The 24,448-nt window shown below is 52.1% G+C and overlaps 1 protein-coding gene across 8 annotated transcripts in view; it reads left to right on the top strand.

Moving 5' to 3' along the window:
• Positions 1–24,448, top strand: part of NLRC5 (NLR family CARD domain containing 5) — a 90,114-nt gene that overhangs the window by 42,936 nt on the left and 22,730 nt on the right. For 7 of the 8 annotated variants that reach the window (XM_059905827.1, XM_059905822.1, XM_059905828.1 and 4 more), the window contains 18 exons: positions 1,066–1,149; positions 1,272–1,361; positions 1,987–2,046; positions 3,504–3,569; positions 4,067–4,150; positions 6,056–6,139; positions 7,103–7,192; positions 9,433–9,501; positions 10,290–10,358; positions 11,084–11,167; positions 11,684–11,767; positions 13,304–13,393; positions 15,268–15,312; positions 16,253–16,342; positions 17,242–17,325; positions 19,910–19,993; positions 22,857–22,946; positions 23,135–23,197. In XM_059905827.1, coding sequence (XP_059761810.1) covers positions 1,066–1,149; positions 1,272–1,361; positions 1,987–2,046; positions 3,504–3,569; positions 4,067–4,150; positions 6,056–6,139; positions 7,103–7,192; positions 9,433–9,501; positions 10,290–10,358; positions 11,084–11,167; positions 11,684–11,767; positions 13,304–13,393; positions 15,268–15,312; positions 16,253–16,342; positions 17,242–17,325; positions 19,910–19,993; positions 22,857–22,946; positions 23,135–23,197 — 1,410 coding nt within the window. Of the gene's footprint in view, positions 1–1,065; positions 1,150–1,271; positions 1,362–1,986; positions 2,047–3,503; positions 3,570–4,066; positions 4,151–6,055; positions 6,140–7,102; positions 7,193–9,432; positions 9,502–10,289; positions 10,359–11,083; positions 11,168–11,683; positions 11,768–13,303; positions 13,394–15,267; positions 15,313–16,252; positions 16,343–17,241; positions 17,326–19,909; positions 19,994–20,884; positions 21,220–22,856; positions 22,947–23,134; positions 23,198–24,448 lie in introns of those variants that run through there. The other variant, XM_059905830.1, reaches the window with a different exon arrangement.

The following is a 24,448-nucleotide window of genomic DNA, read 5'->3' on the forward strand; positions in this document are numbered from 1 at the left end:
GAGCATTAGCTGGTCCAGAGCTCTGCTCTGTTCCCTCTGCTGGGTGTCTTTGTTCATGATTACTCTGGGTGATGGGGGAAAAGATTAAGGTCACTCACGGACTTCCCTGGTGGCGCAGTGGTTAAGAATCCGCCTGCCAATGCGGGTGACACGGGTTCGAGCCCTGGTCCGGGAAGATCCCACATGCCGCGGAGCAACTAAGCCCGTGCACCACAACTACTGAGCCTACATTCTAGATCCTGTGAGCCACAACTACGGAGCCTGCGTGCCACAACTACTGAAGCCTGTGCTCCTAGAGCCCGTGCTCCGCAACAAGAGAAGCCACCGCAATGAGAAGCCCCCGCTCACCGCAACTAGAGAAAGCCCGTGCACAGCAAGAAAGACCCAACACAGCCTAAATAAATAAATAAATAAATTTATTAAAAAAAAAAAAGATTAAGGTCACTCTCAATAATTAAGAAAGAAAAGTAAATGTCAACAAGTTCACTATTTCTGATCCTTTGTCCTGACCAAGTGATTACACACAGAGGCACCCTTATACTCTTCAGCTGTTTTGTCCCTCTAGCTAGGAACCCAGGCAGGGCTGTTGGTGGACCCCATTTGACAGGTGGGGAATGTGAGGTCAGAAAGGAAAGTGCTTGGCCTAGGGCTTTGGGTGAATCAGGGCCAGAGATGAGGCTGAAAGCAGCTTCTCCTGCATCCCAGTCTGCTCATCACCTGGGAACCAAGAGGCCCTGCTGAACTCAGGCCTCAGGCACATCCCAGACAGAGCCTAGAGAGCAGGGCGCTGGGTCCCCTCATCCCACCTCATGAGGCCTTCACAGTCCATCATCTGGATCCCTTGGGCCACCAGGCAGAAACTCTCCCAGAGGGACTGAACTGGGATGGAAGTGAGGCCATCAGAGGGCCTTTCCTCCTAGCTGGGCCTGCTGGATACCACGAACTTCTCGTGGGCCCCTATCTTGTGTCTCCTGCATGAGGATGGCCATGCCTGTCACCTGCCACCTGGGGCTCCCAAGTCTCCCAACCCCAGGGCTGAGGGACTGGGCCTCGGTCTCCCTGCAGCTTTCGGGATAACCAACTCAAGGACTGGGAGGTGCTGAACGTCGTGGAGGTGCTCCCTTGCCTGCCGCGGCTCCGGAAGCTTGAGTAAGCTGTCTTTCCACCACCCCCGCCTGAGTCACCTCCCCCTCCTCCCTTGGAGAGCAAAGAGAGTCTGGGGTGGATGGGATGGGGGATTCACTCCTGACACCTTTGCCACAATCATGCAGGCTGAGCCTCAGCAATGTCTCCGCGTCAACCCTACTCTCCTTGACGAATGTGGCGGTCACGTGCCCTACCGTCAGGATGCTGCAGGTCAGGTGAGCAGGAGTGGGGTCCTGGCCTTCAGGGTCTTGAGAAAAGGGGAGGAGAAAGTGGGGATGGGAAAAGGAGGAGGCCACTGGTCTGTAAGACCTACGTGTGCATGCATGAGTCTGTTTTACTCACATCAGTATCTCCAGAGCCTACCTCAGGCCTGGCACCTCGTACTCAATAAACAGTGAATGAGTGGAAAGATAAATGGATAGACGGATGGATGGGTGGCTGAGGGAATGAATCAACAAATCTAGGAACAATAGGCAGAGTGGAAGGAATCCTGAGTCCCATGTCGCTCTCCGTGGTGCTGAACTAGCCAGTTCGGGTCACGGGGTAGATGACGTGTCATGCTTCTTAATCCCAACACTGTGGCTCCTATAAAAACTCTCAGCATTCCTAACTTTTATAATTTTTGTAGCAAAAATTGTTTTCCTGACTTTTTAAAACGCTCAGGATTCATCTAGCAACGACATAGTCACAATTTTACATGTCTGATATTGAGCACTTTTGCCAGTTCTGTTGTTTCTCTGTCGATTACAAAATCAGCTTTCTCTGGATGTTTGGGGCAACACAGGGTGCACAGGTAGGGGGTGATGTACTGGTTTCACGGCTCAGTGTCTGACCCTGCAGGAAGGCGGACCTCATCTTCCTTGTCTCCCCACCCACAGAGACGGCTACAGAGCTACAAGGGTAAGAAGCTAGGGATGGGGTGGGTTTGGGCTCATTCTGAGAAGCAGTCTGGGCTTAGGTAGTTGTGGGGAAAAGTGGCAAAAAGAGCTTAGGAAGAGCTGGAATGCGGGGATTTTTCTTTCCCCTGGGAAATGACTGACTTCTCAGAGTTGGCCAAGGACTTAGCTTCCTCTAGTGTCTCTGGACCACATCCAGCTCCTGTGATGAGCGGGCATCATCAGAAGTCTCAGAGTGAATCAGACCCTTAGGGAGGACATGAAGATATGGTGAGACTGGCGATACTATGCAGGGAAAACTCTTCCAATTAAAAAAGGAGGAAGGCAATTATGGTACCAACATCTTAGACTTGTTCTGAGAATTAAATGAATTAACACATTTAAAGTGCCTAGAGCACTGCTGGCATCCAGTTGCCATTCAAGCGCTAGCTGTTCCAGCTGTGAATGGATTCCAGTTTGGCCAGTCCTTACTGGGCAGAAAGAGGGAAGTTGCCTTCCCATGAAAGAACTTTCTGTGTTTCCCTCACACCCCTCCCTGTGAGACTCAGAGACACATGAAGTTGTATGTCCTCATGCAAGTCCTTTCCCTGCTCTGAGCCTCAATTTCCTCACCCATACAGGGATCTGGGAGGACCAATGTCTTTTTACCCTCTGACTGCATAGAACTATGATGCCCAATACGGTAGCTACTAGCCCATGTGGCTATTTAATTTTATATTAATTAAAATTAAATAAAATGAACATTTCAGTTCATCAGCCACTTTAGCCACATTTCAAGTGCTCAATGGCCACAGGTGGCTAGCGGCTCCCATAGTGGATGGAACAAATAGAAAACATTTCCATCACTGCAGAGAGTTCTTTTGGACAGCACTGATCTAGAAGTCTATGGAAATCCATGATGTTCTAGCATCCCTGCAGCCCCAGTCCTCCCCTGGCCCAGTTGGAGAGAACACTTGGCGGTGCCTCGGCTTCCCACAGCCTGCACCCACATGCAGGCCATGCTCCTGGACTTCTGAATCACAGATGGTACATCTACAAATGGAGACTGTGGCATCTTAGACAATAGCAGCTTCTTTTCACTAAGCTTGCACTTTGTGCCTATGCTGGGCACTTGACCATACATCGTCTCATTCAATCCTTCCATCACTCTATGTGTTGGATGTTGTCATCCCACTTTAGAAAAGAGAAAACTGGGGCTCAGATGGGTGAAGTGACTTACCCAAGGCCATACAGCTATATATGGCAGAGCCAGAATTTGAATAAAGGTCCCAACTGACCTTAAACCTTTTTCCCTGCTGCTTCGCTGAAGCACCTTTAGTACCTTCAGGCAACCATCTTTGTTATTCATTCACTGTGGGTCATGCTATAGGGTCTTCAGTTCCTAGAAACCAAGGGAAGAGGTTTGGTCCATCAGGCCCTGGACTCCTGAGCCCAGGCCACTGTTGGATTTGTTCTTGCCAGAGACCCAGACCTACAGGGAAATGCCAACCAGAGGAAAGAGGCTCAGAGGAGAAGCCTGGCACTCAGGTACCTCAGTGGGATGGGATCCATTGCTTTGAGGGGAGGGATATGATATGGGGGGAGGGTTCCTACCCAGAGGAGGCATGGCAGGGGCAGGGAAGATAAAGGGAAAAGCAGATGTGGAGCGGGGAAAGGACATGAGTAACCCATCCCGGCCTGAACAAGGAGCACTTGTCATAACAACAGTAATAGCTGTAATTTAATGGGCCCTTGCTTTGTGCTTGGCACTGTAGTATTTTATATCCATTACCTCATTGTGATTCTTTTGAAAACCCTGCAAAGTACACATTATTAGTCCCATTTGATAGAGGAGAAAACTGAGTCTCAGATAGGTTAGTTGCCTTATCCCAGGTCACCAAGCTACTGAAAAACAAGGCCAAGATTAGACCCAGGCCTGCCGGCCTCCTGGCTCCTCCAGCTCCTTCCTGGTAGCTGCACTCAGAGCTACAGGAGGCATAGTGTAGCTTCTTACCTTGAGCCTCTCATTCCTACCCCCGCCGCAGGCTCCAGAAGTGTCAGCTCGGGGTCCGTGATGTGGAAGTACTCATAGCCCAGCTCCGGGAAGGTCCACACCTGGATGAAGTGGAGTGAGTATCATGGGGAGCGCTGGGACAGGAGACAGAAAGGGAGGGCAGGGCAGCGTAGGCAAGGCCTCAGCTTTGGGTGGACGGTGTGGGGAAGGGCATGCTGCTTCATTAAGAATTTGGGGGAATCAGATCATCCTAACAGCTACCATTATTTAACACCCGTCCTGTCCCAGGTGCTTTTACATACATCCTCTCATTTAATCCTTATATCTCTATGATGTAAGTACTGTTACTATGTGCATTTTATACTGGAGGAAATTAAGCCACGGAAAGGTAAATTTGCTCAAGGTCACAAGGCTAGGAAGAGTCTAGGCCAGGGTTCAGGCTCAGACAGTCTGGCTCCTGGCCTCATCCTCACTGAGATCTGCGAAGCAGAACCCTCATCACACGTAGGTCTTATCTTCCAGCCCACAGCCCTCAGGGTCCCCTCACCCTGTCTTCCTCCCAGAGTAGCATGAGATGACCTTCTCTTTTTGGACTGGAGAAATTCCCATGATGTCCAGCTCCTGAGCAGAGCCTTTGAGAGTGGGGTTTGGGGATTGGTGGAGGTCCTGTCATGTCACCGGGAAGGGACCCCTGCCACGATCATCCCAGGAAATCAAATGGGCATGAAGGTGGGGTGATGGAATGCCATCATGTATTTTGAGTGGCCCCACCCTAGGGCGAGATGGACGGGGTGAGGGCTGCCTTGATGACCAAAGCTTGAGCCTCGACCTTGTCCCATGGGGAGAACCAAGACAGGATTAGAAGGTGGTGTTTACCCAACTCACATACTTCCACCCACCTCGCCACCACCAAGCCTGTCCCTCCCCCAGTTTTCTCACCTGCAGGTGTGCCCCGTCACCCAGCTGGTCACACAGACCAGACGCCTCTCAGCTCCCTTGCCCTCCTCCTATAGCCAGTCATCCTGAGTCGACCTACCCCCTATATAGTTCTCAAAACTGTTCTCTTGGGGACTTCCCTGGCAGTCCAGTGGTTAAGACTCTGCCCTTCCACTGGAGGGGACATGGGTTCGATCCCTGGTCAGGGAACTAAGACCCCGCATGGTTTGGGACTAAGATCCTACATGCTGTGCAGCGCTGCAAAAAGAAAAAAAAAAGTTCTCTTTTCTGCATCCTCTTCATCCACCTCCCTAGTCCAGAGCACTCTCATCTTTCACTTGGAAACCTCCGCACTAGGCTCCCTGCTTCCACCCTGGCCGCCTCCACCTGGCAGTGAACTGCCTTTTACTGCCTGCCCCCTTCCCAGTGCTCAGGATAAACCCAAATCCTAAAATCCTGTGTGATCCAGAACCGTGCCCCCAACCCCACAAGCCCCATCTGACCCCACCCTCCCACTCCATCTTGAATGCAGACATACCGGCTCTTTTTCAAGTCCTCTAATATGCTATGCCATGGGATCTTTGACTGTACTGTTCCTACTGCCAGGAACACCCTTCCCCCATCTCTCTCCCACCCCTTACCTAATGAACTCCTAGTTTTTCTAGCAAGTAGCTCAAACATCAGGCAAGCCTTTCCTGGTCCCCAGACTAGATCAGATTTCCCTATAAGCGTGGAGCTCATCACAAGAAGTCATTATGTAGGTTGCAGCATAAAGAAACAATTGAGGATGGGGTCTTGAAGTCAGGCTGCCGGAGTTCAAATCCCAGGCCCAACTTTGAGCAAGTGTTTTAACCATCGGTTAACTCATCAGTAAAATGAGGATAATAATAGTGCCTACTTCGTAGGGTTGTTATGAGGATTAAATATCCAGTAATTGTAAAAGCATCCAGGACAGTGCCAGGCATGTGGTACGCAATCTTTCAATGTTCATTATAATTGAGTCTCATTTGTTGGAGGGATGCTTTGCCTGTGTGAACGCTGAGGGTTGAGGGGCAGCACAGGACATCAGACCCCTCTGTCTCAGCCTCTCAGGGAACCGGCTGGAAGATGAAGGCTGTCAACTGATGGCAGAGGCTGCACCCCAGCTGCACATCGCCGGGAAGCTGGAGTGAGTGGCCCACCCCACTGTCGGCTACCAGGGAGGGCCCAGGAGAGCCCCAGCTGGTCCCTGCCACCCCTGGTCCCCGTGCCCACAGTCACCAGAAACAGGGCTGCTCCACCGACCAGCTCTGCTTTTTCCCCCAACTCCAGCGTAGTTGGAGTGGTTCAACCATGCCTTGCCTTTGCCTCTGGCATGAGCCACTTTGTTCCAGTTATTAAAATCCCTTGAACATGTAGAACGTGTTCACTGTACATCAGTAGCTTGTATTCCAGTTTGTCCTGACAACAGCCCCGGGTGGGGCGGGGTGCAGAGTTGCACTGGGGCAGCGCTAGGGTATTGGGTGGATGGGTGCTGGGCTGTTGGAGTGGGAAGTGGTGCAGTGGGATATGGTTTTGGGGTGAAGGGGTGGGTCGTTGTGGTGGTGGAATGAGAAGAAAGGATAGTAGGCTATTGGGCGTGCTGTGGTATAGCATGGTGTGGGCTAGGGGTGCTATTTGGGGGGGGTGGGATGTGTTGGGGTCTTAGCGTCAAGTGGGAGTGGGAGTGGGGGAGTGTTGAGGTTAGGGTATCAGTGATTTGGAGTCTTGGCTTTGCACTTAGACCCTGGCTCTGTCACTCAGTAGCTTTGTGACCCTGGGAAGGTAGCTTCATATCTCTTGGCCTCAGGTTCCCCATTGGTAAAATGGGATTTAAATGGTGGTTATTTTTCAGAGCAGAAAACTGAGGATCAGAGAAGCAAAAACAGCGAGTCAGCTCCTACTGCTCCAGATGGAGAACTTTATTCTCTGTGTGGGGCAGGAGGTCATATGCCTCATGGCTCACCCTTTGAGACCCCCCCTGGTTAAGGACCCAGGACATTCCACGAGTGACAGCCAGCCAGCTGCTGAGCCAGGAGGAGGCGGCTGGAGCTGTGTGGGGCTGGGGACTCCAGCCGCCCGCTAATGGCCGTCTCCCTCCTCCTCTCCGCAGCCTCAGCAGCAATGGGCTTTCTCTGGCCGGGGTGTGCCGTGTGCTGAGTGCGGTGAGCACGTGCCGGACGCTGGCAGAGTTCCACGTCAGGTAGGGACTCCCAGTGGACCACCATCACCCACTCTCACCTCTAGCGTGGAGCTCTTGGGCTCTCCTGTCATTCTCTCTAAGTCCTTGGGATTCTTTCTGGCCCCAGGCCTGTGAGACCTGTAGAAGATGCTGCTAGTGCCCTGCCCAGAGCCCCTTTACAGCTGGGCGCCCGTTCCCAGCTGCTGTGGGTGTTGGCTGCGCACAGCTTAGACCTCCTCCAGAGAAATGCCCTGGGCCGATAAGAGCCAGGGATGCCTGGGAGGTTACACACCCCCTTATCCTCCCAACCAGGAGTGGCCAATGACAGAGGCAGAGGTACAACCCTCTGGCCCCCTTACCTCCGGTGGGACAAACTTTTAGTGCTATTGACGTTACCAAGTCCAAGCTCGCTCTGCGCGCCGCACGACAGGCCAATGAATTGGAGACGAGGTGCTGAGGCATGGAAGGCGACTTTATTCGGAAAGCCGGCAGACGGAGAAGATGGCAGACTAGGGTCTCCGAGAAACCATCTTATCGCGGTTTGGGTGCCAGTTTCTTTTATAGAACAGAGAAGGGGAGGAGATGAGGAAGTAAAAAGGCCATAAGTTTTGCAAATATCCCCTGGAATGGCCAGCCTTGGGGAGGGGATGTGTTAATTTCTTCTTTCCTGCAGCCGGCCACAGGTGGGCGGGGTCAGGATGCTTCCCTGAACAAAGGCACTTTGGTTTAACATTCAGGCAGAGGAGCAGGGTTCTCCAAGGCAGGCCATTATGTACAGACAGTATCCTTTTGGCGAACAAAAGCAACGGGAAGCAAAGGTTAAAGTAAAAGAAACAGATCCAACAGGTAGTCAGATTTGGCTCTTCTGTTTTACATTCATGCTCCCTGTGGGATCAGGCTGAGGACCTGCCCTGTTCTGCTTCCCTCGGTCCCTTACTGGTTTCTCCTGAGATCAGGCCCTCAGTACATCATGTACACAGTGACCAAGTGACTGTGCTTCTAAGGGAACCCGACCTCAGACAGGGCCCAACCTTATTTCTGTAAGTCTCCGCATTCAGTCTGGGCAGCTGAGGACAGATGCTAATTAATGTCAACACAGTCCCCACCCATAGGGGCTCTCCTGCTTTCAACACCCCTTAAAGGAGGAAAGGGAGACCAGATTCACCCACGAGGTGGTACTAGGGGCCTTGGTTCACTGTATATAATGATTCAGTAAAGGCCCCTAGGGCGTTCCAAATGACACTGCATTCACTTCTAGGAATTTATAATGAAGAAATCACCGTGACTGTGCAAACACTTTGACCTGCGGGATGTTCACCTCAGTATTGATTATAATAGGAAAAAAATGAAAATAATTTAAATCTTTAACAGTAAGATGTTAGTGATATTAGTTAAGTAAACTAAGTTGCCTCCAGAGAGAACTGATGGAACCATGATATAGCTGCAGCTTTAGTGTGGAGGGATGACTCTGGCATATTAAGTAAACATAAAAATTTTAATTCATCAGGGGGAATTCCCTGGTGGTCCAGTGGTTAGGACTCGGTGCTTTCACTGCCGTGGCCCAGGTTCAATCAGATCCCACAAGCCACGCGGTGTGGCTAAAAAAAACAAAAACAAAAACTTAAAAAAACTTTTTTTTTAATTCCTCATTTTTATTATAAAGCTTTTCAATCAAACTGAAAGCTAGAGAGAATGGTATAATGAACTCCCCAGCTCCCACCAATAATTATCAACATCATGTAACCCTTGCTTCATCTGTCCTTTGAAATATTAATTTTTAAAAGGGAATCCGTAAATTTAATCCCATCTTTGAAGAAAGAAAAGGAAAGAATATTAACTGCATTAAGAAGACAGAAGACTTGAAGGACCCACTTCACATGTTATCATCAGTGATAATTGATATGTGGAAGAGATTGTGGGTGATTTTTCTTTATTTTCTTCTTATTTTACTATATTTTCTAAGTTCTCCAGAGGGAAGAAGAATAACTTTTGTCATAGGAAATATATATATAACATTCACTTGGAAAGGCGAGGTTAGGGATGTTCTGGACTCTGTGTCTGTCCCGACCTGGCAGTGGCCTCACCACACAGGGGTGAGTACCCTCAGGCGAGAGAAGACATCAGGGCAAAGTCAGAGGAAGCGCCGCAGCTAGAGGCAGGGGGATGGCACCTTAGAGGTCCCTGGAGGCCAGGCTAAAAATATGACGCAGCAGCAGCTGGGCCCCCCCGCAGCTGCCTCCTCTCTCCCCTCCTCTCTGCAGCCTGCTGCACAAAACTGTGGTCCTCAAGTTTGCCCCAGAGCCGGAGGAGCAGGAGGTGACCCAGAAAAGGTAGGGCCAGGACTGTCCCCTCCTTGACCACCACAGCTGGACAGTGTAACTCAACAGCCGGGGGCCTTGACAAATTCACGAAGGCACAAGAAGCCAGCAGGCTTGGCTGGGGATGAAGCCCCGAGGGGAGGCTCAGAGGACAAACTGCCTCCCCATTTCCCAAGTGGTACCTGAAGAGGGCCCTGGGATGCCAGATGCAGACGGCAGACTGGGGCAGGGGTCGGGTAGCCAGAGAGCTACGCGTGGGAGATGGAGGCCCTTCAGCCTAAACCCAGAGGATAGCCTGGCCTGTAGCTCTGATTCTGGTCAGAACTTCTGGCTCCCTTTGGCACAAGGACCCTTTAGAGGGTGTTTGCCTCCACCAGGGTTCCTTCCTGGATTGCCCCAGGCCAGCACCTGAGCAGAGACTCAGCTCTTTGCTCCTCAGTGTGCACCTACAATCTCTTCTGTAGGGTCTGAGCTTTAGAAGACTCGCTTGCAGCTGAGGCTGACATCTTTGAAGGCACTGCTGGTGATGAGATTAATGATCCTAAGAGCCAAGGTTAACTGAGCACTTACTATGCACCAAGCAGCAAACTAAGGCAATTCACCTATGTTCTCCCAGTACCAGGCTAAGTGATTTGTCCCAGGTCACACAGCCAGGAAGCCGAGAAGCCCAGCTGGAACCAAGGTCTGACTGTCCCCAGGTCTCATATAGGGATTGAATGGTGGGAAGTGAGGCTAAGGCTGGAGTGTGAGGCAGTGGATGAGGTGTCTGCTCAGCATGGCCTTGGTGTGTGTCCCTCCAGGGCTGCGTTTCCTGACAGCCTTACCTTCCAGACGCCCTATGATCCGCCCCTGTGTGCCCCAAGGATCAGGTACCGTGATGGCCTGCAGGCCCCGAGCATGGTTCCCGCCTCCCCGCTTCCTGGGCACAGAGCCTGTCCCCGGGTCCTCAGTGCCAGGTGCTCCCCGGAGGACACGACCTGCTGTCATGTCCTGGTTTTCCTGCCTCCCGTCTCCCCTGCCCAGCCCACCCCAGAAGGGGCTCACATGGCAGACCCCCAGTCACCTTCCCTGCCCACGGTTCCCACCCCCCTTAGCTCCCCTGACCTCCAGTAGTTGAGGGCTTGTGGGAACTCTGGACAGAGAAAATGGGGAGCATGCGGCCCCTTCGTTCCCGATCCTGCGGCCTAGGCCTGGGGACTCAGCTCGGCCCCCCCCCAGGGCTCCCATCACAACTCTTCCAGCCTCCTCTCTGATTCTGTGTCCATCTGAATCCCCCTCCCTGTCTGTCTGTCCTCCTCTGGCACTCAATTTCCCTCTCAGTCTCTTTCTGTGTCTGTCTCCTTCCCTCCCTCTCTTATCTCGGTGTCTCTCCATCTTGGTCTCTCTCTGTGTCTCTGACTCTCTCTGGCTCTTCTCTGCCCATGTGACATCTCACGTGTGCTGTGTGTCGGTCCCTCTTTGCCTGTCCGGGTGCCCAATGCGTCCCAGTCCCCTTTCCACAAGCCTCTCTGCCTGTGTATCTGGGGGTGGGGGGCCCCGCTCGCCTCTGTTGAGCGGGGCAGGCGCTACAGGGCTGTGGTCCTACCCTCCCTAGGCTGACACACTGTGCCCTGCAAGCCCAGCACCTAGAGCACCTCTGCAAAGCACTGGGAGGAAGTTGCTGCCTCTGTCACCTCGAGTGAGTGGTTGCTGGAAGGCGGGTGGTGGGGCCCATTAGTGGGTAGGTGTTAGTGTGTTGCGTTTTGTTCTGTGTTTTAAGATTTAGGGTCATCTATTCTTTCCCCGCTGCAATCAGGAACCCCTTAGAGAACCTGGTGAAAGTTGTGACTCTTCCCCCTAAAATACAGGTTCCCCCATATTTGACACTCTCTGAAGCCCAAGCCTAACCCCTCAGGGGTCACAAACCTGAGGATAAGAACCCAAGGGGAGGGACTTCCCTGGGGGTCCAGTGGTTAAGACTCCACGCTTCCAATGCTGGGGGCGCGGGTTGGATCCCTGATAGGGGAACTAAGATCCCACATCCACATGCTGGGAGACCCCAGCTGACCCCGTGCCATGTGCTGAGATCCGGCCTGGCAGCCCAGGACCGTATCCCAGTTTCAGGAGAAGCTGAGTGACTGGGGTGGAGGGCGAGCTCCTGCTGTCTCCACCCTCCGCCCTCCGCTCACCTGTCCTCCGCCCTTGCCCCTCCCAGCTTATCAGGCAATGCTCTCGGGGACAAAGGTGCGGCCCTGCTGGCTCAGCTGCTTCCGGGGCTGGGCGCTCTGCAGTCCTTGAAGTGAGTAGCCCTGTGGGCAAAGCCTCTGAGGTTTGATCTCATCGGGATGAGAGGAGGTGTGTGGGAAGGGGGGGATGGAGATGACAGGGTGGGGGATATTCTGTGTCCCATCTCACTCCCTCCCGGGGTTATCGTGAAGGTTACATCAGACAATTCACGTCAGCCACCCAGGCCCGTCCCTGACGCGTGGCAAGTGCCCAGGACAGGGTAGTTACTACCGCGTTGCTCACTAATATAGATGCTGGTTTCTGTGACTCAACGATCCAGCTTCTGAGTTAGGCCTTCATTTCTCAAACCTGTCTCCCTGTCTCTGCGCAGGCTCTCTGGGAGGCCCAGGCAGGCAGGGCTGGGAAGTATTACCTGATTAATATAACAGCTGTCAGCCATTCTGGCCCTGGGGGGCGGGGAGGGGCCGTTTGACCGGGGCGGGGGGGGGGGGGGGCCCTGGCCAGGTAGGCAGGGAGGGTTTGGACTAGAGAAGACGAAGACACCCAGGAAGGGTGTCCGGGGAGACTTGAGAGCCCTGAGCACCTGGCAGAGAAGGGGGAGATGTTCGCTACGGGAGGGAGGCCCTGGAAGGAGGCCGTGAACCCCCAGACTTTGCCTGCAGCCAACCAGAGTTTCTAGGCCCTTAAAGGTCCCTGAGTTCCTGGCTCACATGCCCCCTCCTCCTCCTCCCTGGCTCTTCTGGGCCCAAGGGAGAGGCTTCCTGGCCTCAAGAACCTGGTCACAGACCCTAGGTTCCCAGTGTCCCTGGACAAATTACATCACCTTCTCTGAGCCCCTGGTTCCCAGTCAGTTAACACAGAAACTCTGGAGGCGGTGGCTATGGTTTTCGCTGTAACCAGTGCTGTGGCCTGTGGGCACTGCCTGCTCAGGCCGCCTTTCGCTGGGAAGCTGGGACCAGAGGAGGTTGCCTCTGTTCCCGTTCAGGGCCTGCGGGGGGTGGGGGTGGGGGAAGGCCTCGCTGCCATTGCAGGCAAATTTTATGCAAATTGGAGCTTTCGGGCAAATCCCCCGTGACCTTCTCAATACTGAGAATGCCTGGTGTGATCCCAGCCTGTGAGGTCTGCACTCGCCTGCCAGTCTCCCAGTGCCCGAGGAGTGCAGCATTAAGTGGCAAATATAAACCACCAGGACAGACTGACCACGAAAGAAAGGGAAAGCTCTGTCCCTGCTCCTTGAACAAGAGGCCCCACATTTTCACTTTGCACTGGGCACTGCCCCTCCTTGATCAGGTGGGGAAACTGAGGCACATGTCTGGCTCATAGGCAGAGGGAACCACTGAGTTCCAATCTCAGCTCTGTCACCAACATGTCTCATAATCTTGGGCAAGACCTTGCTGCTCTCTGGACCTCAGTTTCCCCATCTGTGCAATGGGGAGTTGGCAGAGGTGCTCTGACCATCCGGGGTTCAGTGTGTTCCATCATCTGGAACAGGGAGGGACAGCCCTCCCCTGCCCTGTGCTCTGACCACAAAGAGGGTGTTTTTGAGTCCTGAGTGACCTCTGTCAGCATCGTCCCTCTGATTCTCCAGCCTCAGTGAGAACGGTTTGTCCCTGGATGCTGTGTTCAGTTTGACCCAGTGCTTCTCTACTCTGCCGTGGCTTTTGCACTTGGACTTCAGGTGAGCGTGTCCCTGGGACCCCACTCTGCCCCTCATCTGTCCCATTCACGATATAGCATCCTCAGGGCCCTGGTATGATACCAGGTCCAGTGAACATGCAATGCGTGTCTGTGAAATGAATGAATAGACGAATGAGTGAAATATAGCTCCAGGGACACTCAAATTTCTCCAAAGTCACCACGGGGCACAATCCATCGACTCTCCCGTACTTACTCTCTGGATTGTTCTGGGGGACTTTTAAGGAAACTGGGAGCTCCCTGGTGGGAGCTTGAGTTCTCAGGGACCCGCCTGAATTGTGAGGTCTCTGGAGCTGATGAGAGTGTAGAAGGGAAGGCACCTAGCCAAGCGGCCCCGGGGAAGGCAAAGCAGATCATCCATGGTTTCAGGTGAAGTCCATCTATTCCTCCCCTCCCCCTTCCAAGAATGTTTGTTACGGTAGCAGACAGACCAGGTTCAAATACAGGCTTACCACTTACCTGCTGTGCCGCTTTGAGCAGGTCACTGCATCTCTTGATACCTCAGTTTCCTCATCTGTGAAGCAGGGGTAAGAACACTTCCTGAAAACCATAAACAAGACGAAAAGACAACCCTCAGAATGGGAGAAAATATTTGCAAACGAAGCAACTGACAAAGGATTAACCTCCAAAATTTACAAGCAGCTCAATATCAAAAAAACAAACAACCCAATCCAAAAATGGGCAGAAGACCTAAATAGACATTTCTCCAAAGAAGATATACAGATTGCCAACAAACGTATGAAAGAATGCTCAACATCACTAATTATTAGATAAATGCACATCAAAACTACAATGAGGTATCACCTCACACTGGTCAGAATGGCCATCATCAAAAAATCTACGAACAATAAGTGCTGGAGAGGGTGTGGAGAAAAGGGAACCCTCTTGCACTGTTGGTGGCAATGTAAATTGATACAGCCACTATGGAGAACAGTATGGAAGTTCCTTAAAAAACTAAAAATAGAACTACCATATGACCCAGCAATCCCACTACTGGGCATATACCCTGAGAAAACCATAATTCAAAAAGAGTCCTGTACCACAATGTTCATTGCAGCTCTATTTACAATAGCCAGGACATGGAAGCAACCTAAGTGTCCATCGACAGATGAATGGATAAAGAAGATGTGGCACATATATACAATGGAATAGTACTCAGCCATAAAAAGAAATGAAATTGAGTTATTTGTAGTGAGGTGGATGGACCTAGAGTCTGTCATACAGAGTGAAGTAAGTCAGAAAGAGAAAAACAAATACCGTATGCTAACACATATATATGGAATCTTAAAAAAAAAAAAAAGTCCTGAAGAGCCTAGGGGCAGGACAGGAATAAAGACGCAGATGTAGAGAATGGACTTGAGGACACGGGGACGGGGAAGGGTAAGCTGGGACGAAGTGAGAGAGTGGCATGGACATATACACACTACCAAATGTAAAACAGCTAGTGGGAAGCAGCTGCATAGCACAGGGAGATCAGCTCGGTGCTTTGTGACCACCTAGAGGGGTGGGAGAGGAAGGGCGGGAGGGAGACGCAAGAGGGAGGAGATATGGGGATGCATGTATACATATAGCTGATTCACTTTGTTATACAGCGGGAACTAACACACCATTGTAAAGCAATTATACTCCAATAAGGATGTTAAAAAACAAAACACTTCCTTACCTCACAATTTTATTGTGAGAATCAAAGGAAATCATATCGGTGGTGTGCTTTGTATGTATATTTACTGTCCTATTTGCTGAGAAAACAGGCCACCATCCAGGTCTTCCTTGACCCAGCCTGTCTGGTCTCTTGCTGCTGCCTCGGAAGGGGGCCCTTGGCCCTTTCTCAGGCTGCCGCCTCCTCTCTGCCTGCAGGTCTGAGAGCCAACGCGTCATCCTGAGAGGTGATGGAAGAGACAGGTAAGGAGAGAAAGCTCTGAGGTTGGGGGGCCTCCCCTCTCTCTCTCTGGTCCCCATTTCCTATAGGTGCCCCCAACCCGTGGGCCCATGCTGTTAGCCCAGGTCTGGCAGGCTGGAATTAATCACTTCTGTAACCCCCTCCCCCATATAAATTTACAGTAATCAGCTGCTTTCAATCTTTTCTAAGGAATGCACATGGGAGGGAGGGGCTGACGGGAGATGCTGCAGCAGAGCAGGTGTTAGGAGAGCGGATGTGTGGGAGGGTAGAGGGGAACCGCTGTGTTTCTGCCACTGAGGACCTTTGCAGCACTTTGCAGCGTCCTGACTTCATACGAATCCCTGCCCTTTCACACTCTGAGTATCACATTAGAGAAGCCAAGAACCGTTGGTGCTCTGAAAAAGTTTCCACATCTTTGCAGTAAACAAGTTATTTCTCCGCAGGTGTTCCCGGCTGCCCCCTAGTGGAGCCCGGCACCCTGGTCTCACATGGGCATAAAGCACAGGGCTCCTAAAGCGGGGCCAGCTGGGCAGAGTGCATTTCCAGCTAATGTGTTAGAGAAAAACACTGCCGTAGCAGGTGGGCTGCCTGAAGCCGGGGTGATATTGCTTGCCGAGCTAGGGTCTCCATTTCTGGGAACTCTCTGGGTTCTTGAAGCCAAAAGAATTGAGGCACAGAGAGGTGGATGATACCTACAGCAGTGGTCAGAAAGAGGAGGGCTCTGTCCTAGCTCCCCTCGACCTGCTCAGGTGCTGCCCATCCGGACGGGTATAAGCTGCTGGCGTCCTCACTCTGGCTTCCCTTCCCTGGGCCTCAGTTGCCCCATCCGTACAGGGAGGGGCTTGACTGTCCCGAGGGCCCCTTCCAGCCCCGACTAATGAGTCTAGTCTTCCAATGTGGATGCTTTGAACTTTCCTTTCAAAATGATTTCCCCACTCCTAGGGATCTGCTGGCTGCTGGATCTTTGCCAGGGTTCCAAGCTGGAGTCCAGTTCTTGGGGTTCGGTCAGCGCCTCATCTCCAGGAGCTTCTGGTACCATCTTACCCACTTCTCATTTAGGGGTAACCACAATGGGGTAAGGGGTGAGGGAGTGGAGAGCCTGGGGGTTGGGAGAGAGGGGAAAGAGAGTTTGAGAGAAGGGGGAAGAAAGACGGGCAAGTGTGAGGGCTGGTGACGGGGCTGCTGGCTCCAGCGTTCCCTGTAGAGAAGATTCTGTATTGTTTTCTCCGAAGACTTCCCAGCTCTGCCATGAGGGGCTGCGAGACCCTGGCTGGGCTCCTCCCCTCTCTGGGGCTTGATTTCCTCACCTAAGAAGAGAGACACGTTAGCTGGGGCCTGAACAGGGTTCTCTGGGGACGGCGTGGGCGGGATCCCAGGCAGGCGGGACAGCTCGTGCAGAGGCCCAGGGGAGTGAAGCCTTGGCTCTGGGGAAGCATTTCTGTGTGGCTAGAGCTTATTATACGGGGAGAGTGGAGGCGAGTGAAGACATGGGAAAGGCGTTTTGCTTTTAGCCTAAGGATAATGGGGAGCCACAGAGGGTTTTCAGCACAGGAGAGGCTGGCCAGATTTGTATTTGTTAAAGATAAGACGCTGGCAGGGTGGAGGATTGCAGGGTAGCAAGAGGGGGAGCCCAGGGGGTGTTCAAGTGGCCCAGGCGAGTGACAGCGATGGCCTGGATGTAGGCAGGGGCAGTGGGGAGGACTTGGGACTGGACGAGGGCAGCTGGGCCCTCAGGGGGCCTTGACTGTTTCTGTCGGAGCAGGGGGACTGGGGGCTGTGAGGGGTGGAGAGTGTGCCCTGTTGGCACTGCAGGGGCTGGCGGCCTGCAGGTTGGGGAGGGGAGTTGCTGGGAGAAGCGGAGAGCCCTTGGGGCTGGACACGGACCCTGAGCCCTCCCTGACCCCCTCGCCCTGCCCGCTGCCCCTTTTCAGCCTCAGGGAATGTCAGCTGGAGCCCCTGAGCCTCTCCCGCCTCTGTGAGACTCTGGAGAAGTGCCCGGGGCCTCTGGAAGTCAAGTAAGTACGGAAGACACAGCCCCAAGGGCACAACGTGGGCACCTGCCCGGTGACCTGGGGTGGGGTGTCCTGGTTAGAGACCAGGTGGGTCCCTCCTGGTCCCTTCCTGCCAGACCCCGTAGCCCTACCCCATGGGAGTTCCCTAACCCATTGGTGGAAGGCTCCTTGCCTCCCAATGGCCCCAGCTTCAGGCACCTCGTCCCTCCCACTGAGAGGGGCCGTGCCAGGCCCGGGGCTTCATCTCCCCATCGGCTCAACTCAGGACACCTGGGAGCCCCAGTCTGCCCCCCTCCACCTCTGGAGCCCCACCCTGGCATCCAGCTGGGCCTGTCTCTGTGGCTGGAGCCTGTCATTCTGAAGGCTCCTCCTCAGGGCATCCCCCAGCCCGGCTTACCAGCTCACCCCAGAACACCTGGGTCTGTGACCGGAGACTGGGCTTAGAATCAGGAGTCCTGGCTCAGCCTCCAACAAGCTGGGTAACTTTGGGCAAATGGCTTTAACCGCTCAGGCCTCAGCTTTGTCATCTGCAAAGTGGTTGGTCAGACTTTCCTTCCCTCATCATTGTTGTAATTTTTTTTTTTAAATAGGGTTGATTTTTATTTATTTATTTATTTATTTATTTATTGGCTGTATTGGGTCTTCGTTTCTGTGCGAGGGCTTTCTCTAGTTGCGGCAAGTGGGGGCCACTCTTCATCACGGTGCGCGGGCCTCTCACTATCGCGGCCTCTCTTGTTGCGGAGCACAGGCTCCAGACGCGCAGGCTCAGTAGTTGTGGCTCACGGGCCCAGTTGCTCCACGGCATGTGGGATCTTCCCAGACCAGGGCTCGAACCCTTGTCCCCTGCATTGGCAGGCAGATTCTCAACCACTGCGCCACCAGGGAAGCCCTATTGTTGTAATTTTATTACAATAATTACCTTAAAATAAAGAAACCCAAGACAAACCTCCCTCATCTAAATAACCCCGTCCCTCATCAACTCAGTGTTGTCATTTGTCCTGGTGACCTCCATTTGCATATACAAGTTTTTTCCTGTTCGAAATCACAGGCCAGCTGCGTTCTGCGGTTTCACTTTACATCGCCCCATATGTGTTTTTCCATTTTGCTACAGGTTTTTTTTTTTTTTTTTTCTTGCTTTCTGGCTCCGGTCTCAAATGCCCTCTGGCCCTTGCAACAAGCTCATTATCCATGTTGACACCTGGGGTGTGTCCTTCCATACCTCTCTCCATGTTCAAACACTTATGGATACCGAGGAAGGGGGTTTTGATGTTAACAGATACAGGATCTTAACAAGATTTGCAGTGAACTTTTGTCTCATAACAGAACATTGTGGCTTTCCTGGAATATCAAGATGTGTGGAACCAATGAATTTTCAAATAAACCATTTATTTTAGAATAGTTTAAGGCTTGCGTTACAGAAAAGTTGCAAAACTAGTGCAGAGAGTTTCCCCCACACTTGCCCCTGGTTGTTAGTATCACTCATCACCATGGTACGTGATGTGTACATTTTGGCATTCCAAATGCCCAAATAAAGGTAAAGGTTCTGTTGCTTAAAAAAACAAGCAAAAACAGTGTGTAAACCCCACATTGACCCCAAGCAGAGGCCGTAGCACTGTGTGTATTTGGGGTCCAGTGGAAAGCCACTGGTGTTTGTGGTCAGACCACCCCTCAGTGAACGCCTCTGCTCTGCCTGTGCTCAGAGCCCCAGGCCCAGTCCCGGGACAGAGCAGGTAGAGCTGAGCCTACAGCCTGGGCCCTGGCAGAGGCTCCTCGCTTCCAGTTCCAGAACCACAGGTGGCCCCTTCTACTGTTCCCCCCAAGGTGAAGCTGGGTCCCCCTTCAGCCAGACAGTAATGCGATGGAGATGGGCCAGGCTCCTGGCAGCCCCAGTGAGGGGAAACGGCAGCCTGCAGGGGACAAAGAAACAGGGACAGAGAGAAGGGGCAGCAAAAGGGGAGAAGGCAGAAGGAAAATACAGTCCAAACGCCTCTGGGGGTCAGGAAGTGGCTCCAGACTCCCAGGGAGGGCTGTATATAAACCCCAAGGTGCTTAGAAACTCTGGTTGACCCAGTCCTCCAGCCAGAGCAGAGACCAAAGGATGGGTATCAGGAGTTTCTCCTAAGTGGACTGGCTTCTGATGAATTCTTGGGTCAGGGACCCGAGCTACCCTGCATCTCTCCTTTGCTGACCTGTTATGTGCCTGAATTGCCACCATTATGTTCACTACTTTGGGTTAAGGCGGCATTCTCTTCTTAACAGGTGTGTTCTGCAGGGTACCAGTCTTCATGGCCCTCAAAATGATAATCGTACTAGTCCATGCCTTTTGGGGGAAAAGTGTCTACTATAGCCCCTTAGAAATTCACAATGCACAAGGGCAGATTAAAGGCTCTGAGAAGTCCTGCAGCAAAGAAAACTAATGGGACTTAACCCAGCATTTTCCAAGCATATATGACCTTCCTTTTCCTCCAGCCTCAATGATAACTCAAGGATCCAGTGTTCAGAGGGGGTGTTTTGGGCAATCCTGGCTTAGGACCCATCTAGCTTTTCCCAAGATTTCCCCACCTCATTCAGATGCTTTGTTTCACAGATTGTCCTGCAATGTCCTGAGTGACCAGAGCCTGGAGACCCTGCTGCACCACCTACCCCGGCTCCCTGAGCTAAGGCTGCTGCAGTAAGACTGGTTTCCCCATTTCACTGTGCAGGGCTGAGGCTCTTGCATTGCAAAGCCATCCCCTTCTGCCCCCTCCCCGCTTCTCTTGGGCTGTTTCATCATTTTACCTGGCACAACTGGGAGCTCAAGTCTGCTTCCAACTCTTCCCTAATACCTTATCAACCTCAGGGGGGAGTTTTTTGACCCCTCTAAGCCTCAGTTGCCTCATCTGACAAATGGGACTAATATTCTTCAACCCTTCCCCCAGGGTTGGGATTCAAACAAGATAGTTGCTCTAAAAGCACCTTGAAGAATCGAAGGCCTGTGACAAATGGGCCATCATACTTCTCTCCACCCACAGAAAGGTCACCTACTCCTATAAAGAGACTTTATAGTTGTAGGTCATGTATATATCACACACCAGTTTTTTTTTTTCAATTTATGTATTTTATTTTTTTTAATTTATTTTTGGCTGCATTGGGTCTTCGCTGCTGGGCTTTCTCTAGTTGCGGCGAGCGGGGACTGCTCTTCATTGGGGTGCACGGGCTTCTCATTGCGGTGGCTTCCCTCGTTGCGGAGCATGGGCTCTAGGCACGCGGGCTTCAGTAGTCGTGGCTCTCAGGCTCTAGAGCGCAGGCTCAGTAGTTGTGGAACACGGGATTAGTTGCTCCGCAGCATGTGGGACCTTCCCAGACCAGGGCTCGAACCCATGTCCCCTGCATTGGCAGGCAGATTCTTAGCCACTGCGCCACTAGGGAAGTCCCCACACACCAGTTTTTAAAGGTCACCATCTAATTCTGTAAAAGGGGAATTTAAGCAGCATCCCCCAAAGTATTTAAAACTCTATTTTCTAATTTCAGCTCAGACTGGTTAGAATTTAAAAAGGATTTACTTTAAATATTTTTCCAACAGGGGGCAAGAGCAGCTACAGCTGATATGGAAAAATACAACAGAAAATTAAATCACACCATTAAAAACATCAGTATAAGTACTCCTGCTAAGGATCTCCGGGACACCTGAGACAGCTGACATCACATCCAGGATCTCACTTATCCCTGAGTCCTTTTGGGAGGGGAGGGAGGAGATGTGTGACTTCCCAGAGGTGGGCAAGTGTGGCAGAGCCCATGTCAAACTACAGCACCCACTGTGGTCCCAGCCTGACAGGAAAGGATGGATCAGGAAGGGTTCTTTTGGACACAGAAGCTGTGGGCTAACATGAATAGATAGGAAACCTCAGACCAGAGAGGGACTTCTCTATGCCCAAGTCACACAGCATCAGCCCCCAACTCCTCATCTGTCTTTGGAATGAGGTAGCCAGCCTGATCCTCACCAGTGCTTAAGCTTTGTATTGGGTTGGCCAAAAAATTCATTCGGGTTTTTCTGTAGTATCTTACTGAAAAACCCAAACAAACTTTTTGGCCAACCCAGTATTATTCAGTCCATACTGTTTGTGCACTGCTGTGGACCAGGCACTGCTTGGGGTGCTGGAGACACAGCTGAGAGAGAGAAAAAAAAAAGACGAGGTCCTTATCTTCTTGGAGCTTACCTTGTAGTAGAGGGAGCTGGTCAACAAGCAAAGTGAAAGCAAATAAGATGAATTCAGAGAGTGATAAAGTATTTTTCTAGAGAATGTGGTAAAGAGTGATTGTGGAGGTGATTTAGACAATGGCGGGGGTGGTCAGGGAACGCCTCCGAGGAGGGACGCTGGGGTGCTACCTGAAGGAAGAGAGGGAGCCAGCCTTTTGAAAAGCAGGGAACAGCATTCCAAGGAGGTGGAACAGCATGCATGAGGCCCTGAAGCAGGACTGAACTCAATGGGCTCAAGGAACAGGCGGAAGGCCAGTGTGGCCAGAGCACAGTGTCCGGCGGAGTTGTAGGAGAGAAGGTAGAGAAATGAACCTGGGCCGGGTCACACAGGGCCTGGTAGCTGTGGGGAGGAGTTTGGGATTTTGCCCAAGGCAGAGGAAAGATTTGTGTTTTCAAAAGCTTAGTCTGGCTGCTGGGTAGAGAAGGGACCCAGGACAAGCGTGGAAGTAAGAGCAGGGAGGGGGCTGTACAGCCAGGGTAAGAGATGGTGGGGGCTGGGAATTGGTGAGGAGAGAGGGAAGTAGGTAGATTCAGGGTGGATCTTGGGGGTGTAACTAACAAGACAAGCTGATGGAGGGTTTATGGAGCGAGGGACATGGAGACACCAAGGATGCCTCCAAGGGCAAGATGGAAGCATCTCACTTTCTCGAAGGCAGTGGTTCACAGCTGGGGGGTGATTTTGCCCTTCAGGAGACATTTGGCAATGGAGACATTTTTGTTGTCATGATGGCAGAGGGGGTGGGAGGTCATGCTACTGCTGGCATCTAGTGAGTAGAGGTCTGGGATGCTGTTAAACTTCCTACAGGACAGCCCCCAAATCCAAAGAATTATCTCTGTAATGCTGAGCTTGAGAAACTCTAAGGACCTAAAGCTTCCCGCTCCTTGTCAGCAAGGACTCACTTATGAGTGCTTGGGATAAAAACAATATAATAATAACAACAAGCGTGGGTATCATGCTAGGCAGTGCACAAGCTTGATATGATTCAGTCCTCATGACACCCTAGAGGAAGGTGTGTAAGTAGTTCTGTTTTTCAGGTAAGGAAACTGAGGTTCAGAGAGGTTAAGTCACTTATCCAAGGACACACAGCCAGTAAGCAGAACTAGGACTCAAACCTCACTCCACTTGACCTCAAGCTCCTATTTTTCCCTCCTGAGTTCCTGTCTCCTTCCTTAATGCCTGGTTGACCCACCAGCCCCCCATCCTTTTCATTTGCCTCCAGCCTGTCCAGGTTTCTTGCCCACTGATCTTGCTTGGTTCCAACTTGCTCACATAGGGCCCCGCCCCTTTCCTTCTCAGGCTGACCCAGATGGAACTGTCCCCGAGGAGCCCCCTCCTGCTGGCTGACATCTTCAGCCTGTGCCCGCGGGTTCAGAAGGTGGATCTCAGGTGAGCGTTGCCCTGGGACAACCGGAACCTAGGAGGGTGGTGCCTGGAGTCTGCTGGATGTGAGGGGCTAGGATGGAGATAGTGGGACCCAAGTCAGAGACTCAGCTGCTGGAGGAAGGGGGCCTGCCCCCGGGGGGCATGTTGAGGCTGTGGTCAAGGGTGGCTGACGCAGGTGCTGTCTGCTCCAGGTCCCTGCATCACGCGACCCTGCACTTCAGGTCTAGTGAGGAGCAGGAAGGCGGGTGCTGTGGGTAAGTCCCCCGGAACCGTGCCCGAGCAGCCAGTGGGGATTGAGGACGAGCAGACTTGCCTCCTGCATGTCCAGAGCAGAGGACAGACTGAGAGGGTCGGGCTCCGTCATGGGCAAACAAGGAGTCCGCAGCAGATTGGATTAGAGCTCAGGGGCCTGGTCTGAGGAAAAGGACTCCACAACCTGCCCCCCAAGCTTTAAATCCCCACCCCACAAGGGCCTGGCACCTTGGGCAAGTTCCTTAACCTCTCCGATCCGCAGCTTCCGCAGCTGGAGAAGGGAAACGCTATATTGCAGGCCGCTGGCAAAGAGGAATTGAGGCAATGTGTAAAGCACGAGAGGCACTCACAGATATGAGTGTCCCCCTGCGCCACACCGCTGACTCTTGGACCAGTGCTCTGTGGTTGCCATGGTGAGAGGGGAGCCAGCATTGCACAGGATAATGGGGCCAGAGAATAACCTCTAAGTACAGAGATGACATTTCTGGTAGCTATTTGATGCCACTGGCTCACCGAGTGACCTTGGACCAGACCCTTCTCTCTGCGTCTCAGCCTCCTCAGCTGCGAAATAACAATAAATAAAGAGCTGATGTTTGCTGAGCATCTGTAGGGCACCATTCTAAGAGCCTCATGCAGATGACGTCCTATAAGCCTGACAGCTGTGGTCATGCAGGAGGAAGGGGTACAGCTGGGACTTGAATCCAGGGAGTCTTATAGCACTTCTGGCCCAGGGGCAGGCAAACATTTTCTGTAAAGGGTTAGACTGTAAATATTGGGGTTTTCCAGGCCACAGGGTCTCTATCACAGCTATTCAACCCTGCCGTTTTAGCCTGAAAGCAACACAGACAATGTGTAAACGAAGGCGTGTGTCTGTGTGCCAGTAAAACTGGAGTTATGGACACTGAGACTTGAATTTCATGTAATGTTTATGTGTCATGAAATGTTACTCTCCTTTTGATTTTTTTCTCAACTGTTTGAAAATGGAAAGACTATTCTTAGTGTGCAGGTCTTATAAAGCAGGCGGTCTTGGGCTGTAGACTTTCCAATTCCTGTCTTAACCCAACACTATCGTGACTTCTAGAATACCTTCATAGTTTCCAAGTCTGTGATTTCCAAAATGTAGGAAAAGACCAGGATGGGATGATATTTAGGAGGTTGGGCCGACAGTAGAGTACTTCCGCTTCATTGAATTCCTCCCTTTTCAATTTTCTGATTAAGGCCAAGAGGAAGCCTCAGTTGGGTGCTAGCGTGTC

The sequence above is a fragment of the Balaenoptera ricei genome, chromosome 19 (genome assembly GCF_028023285.1).
Source record: "Balaenoptera ricei isolate mBalRic1 chromosome 19, mBalRic1.hap2, whole genome shotgun sequence".
In the NCBI taxonomy this organism is placed as follows: domain Eukaryota; kingdom Metazoa; phylum Chordata; class Mammalia; order Artiodactyla; family Balaenopteridae; genus Balaenoptera; species Balaenoptera ricei.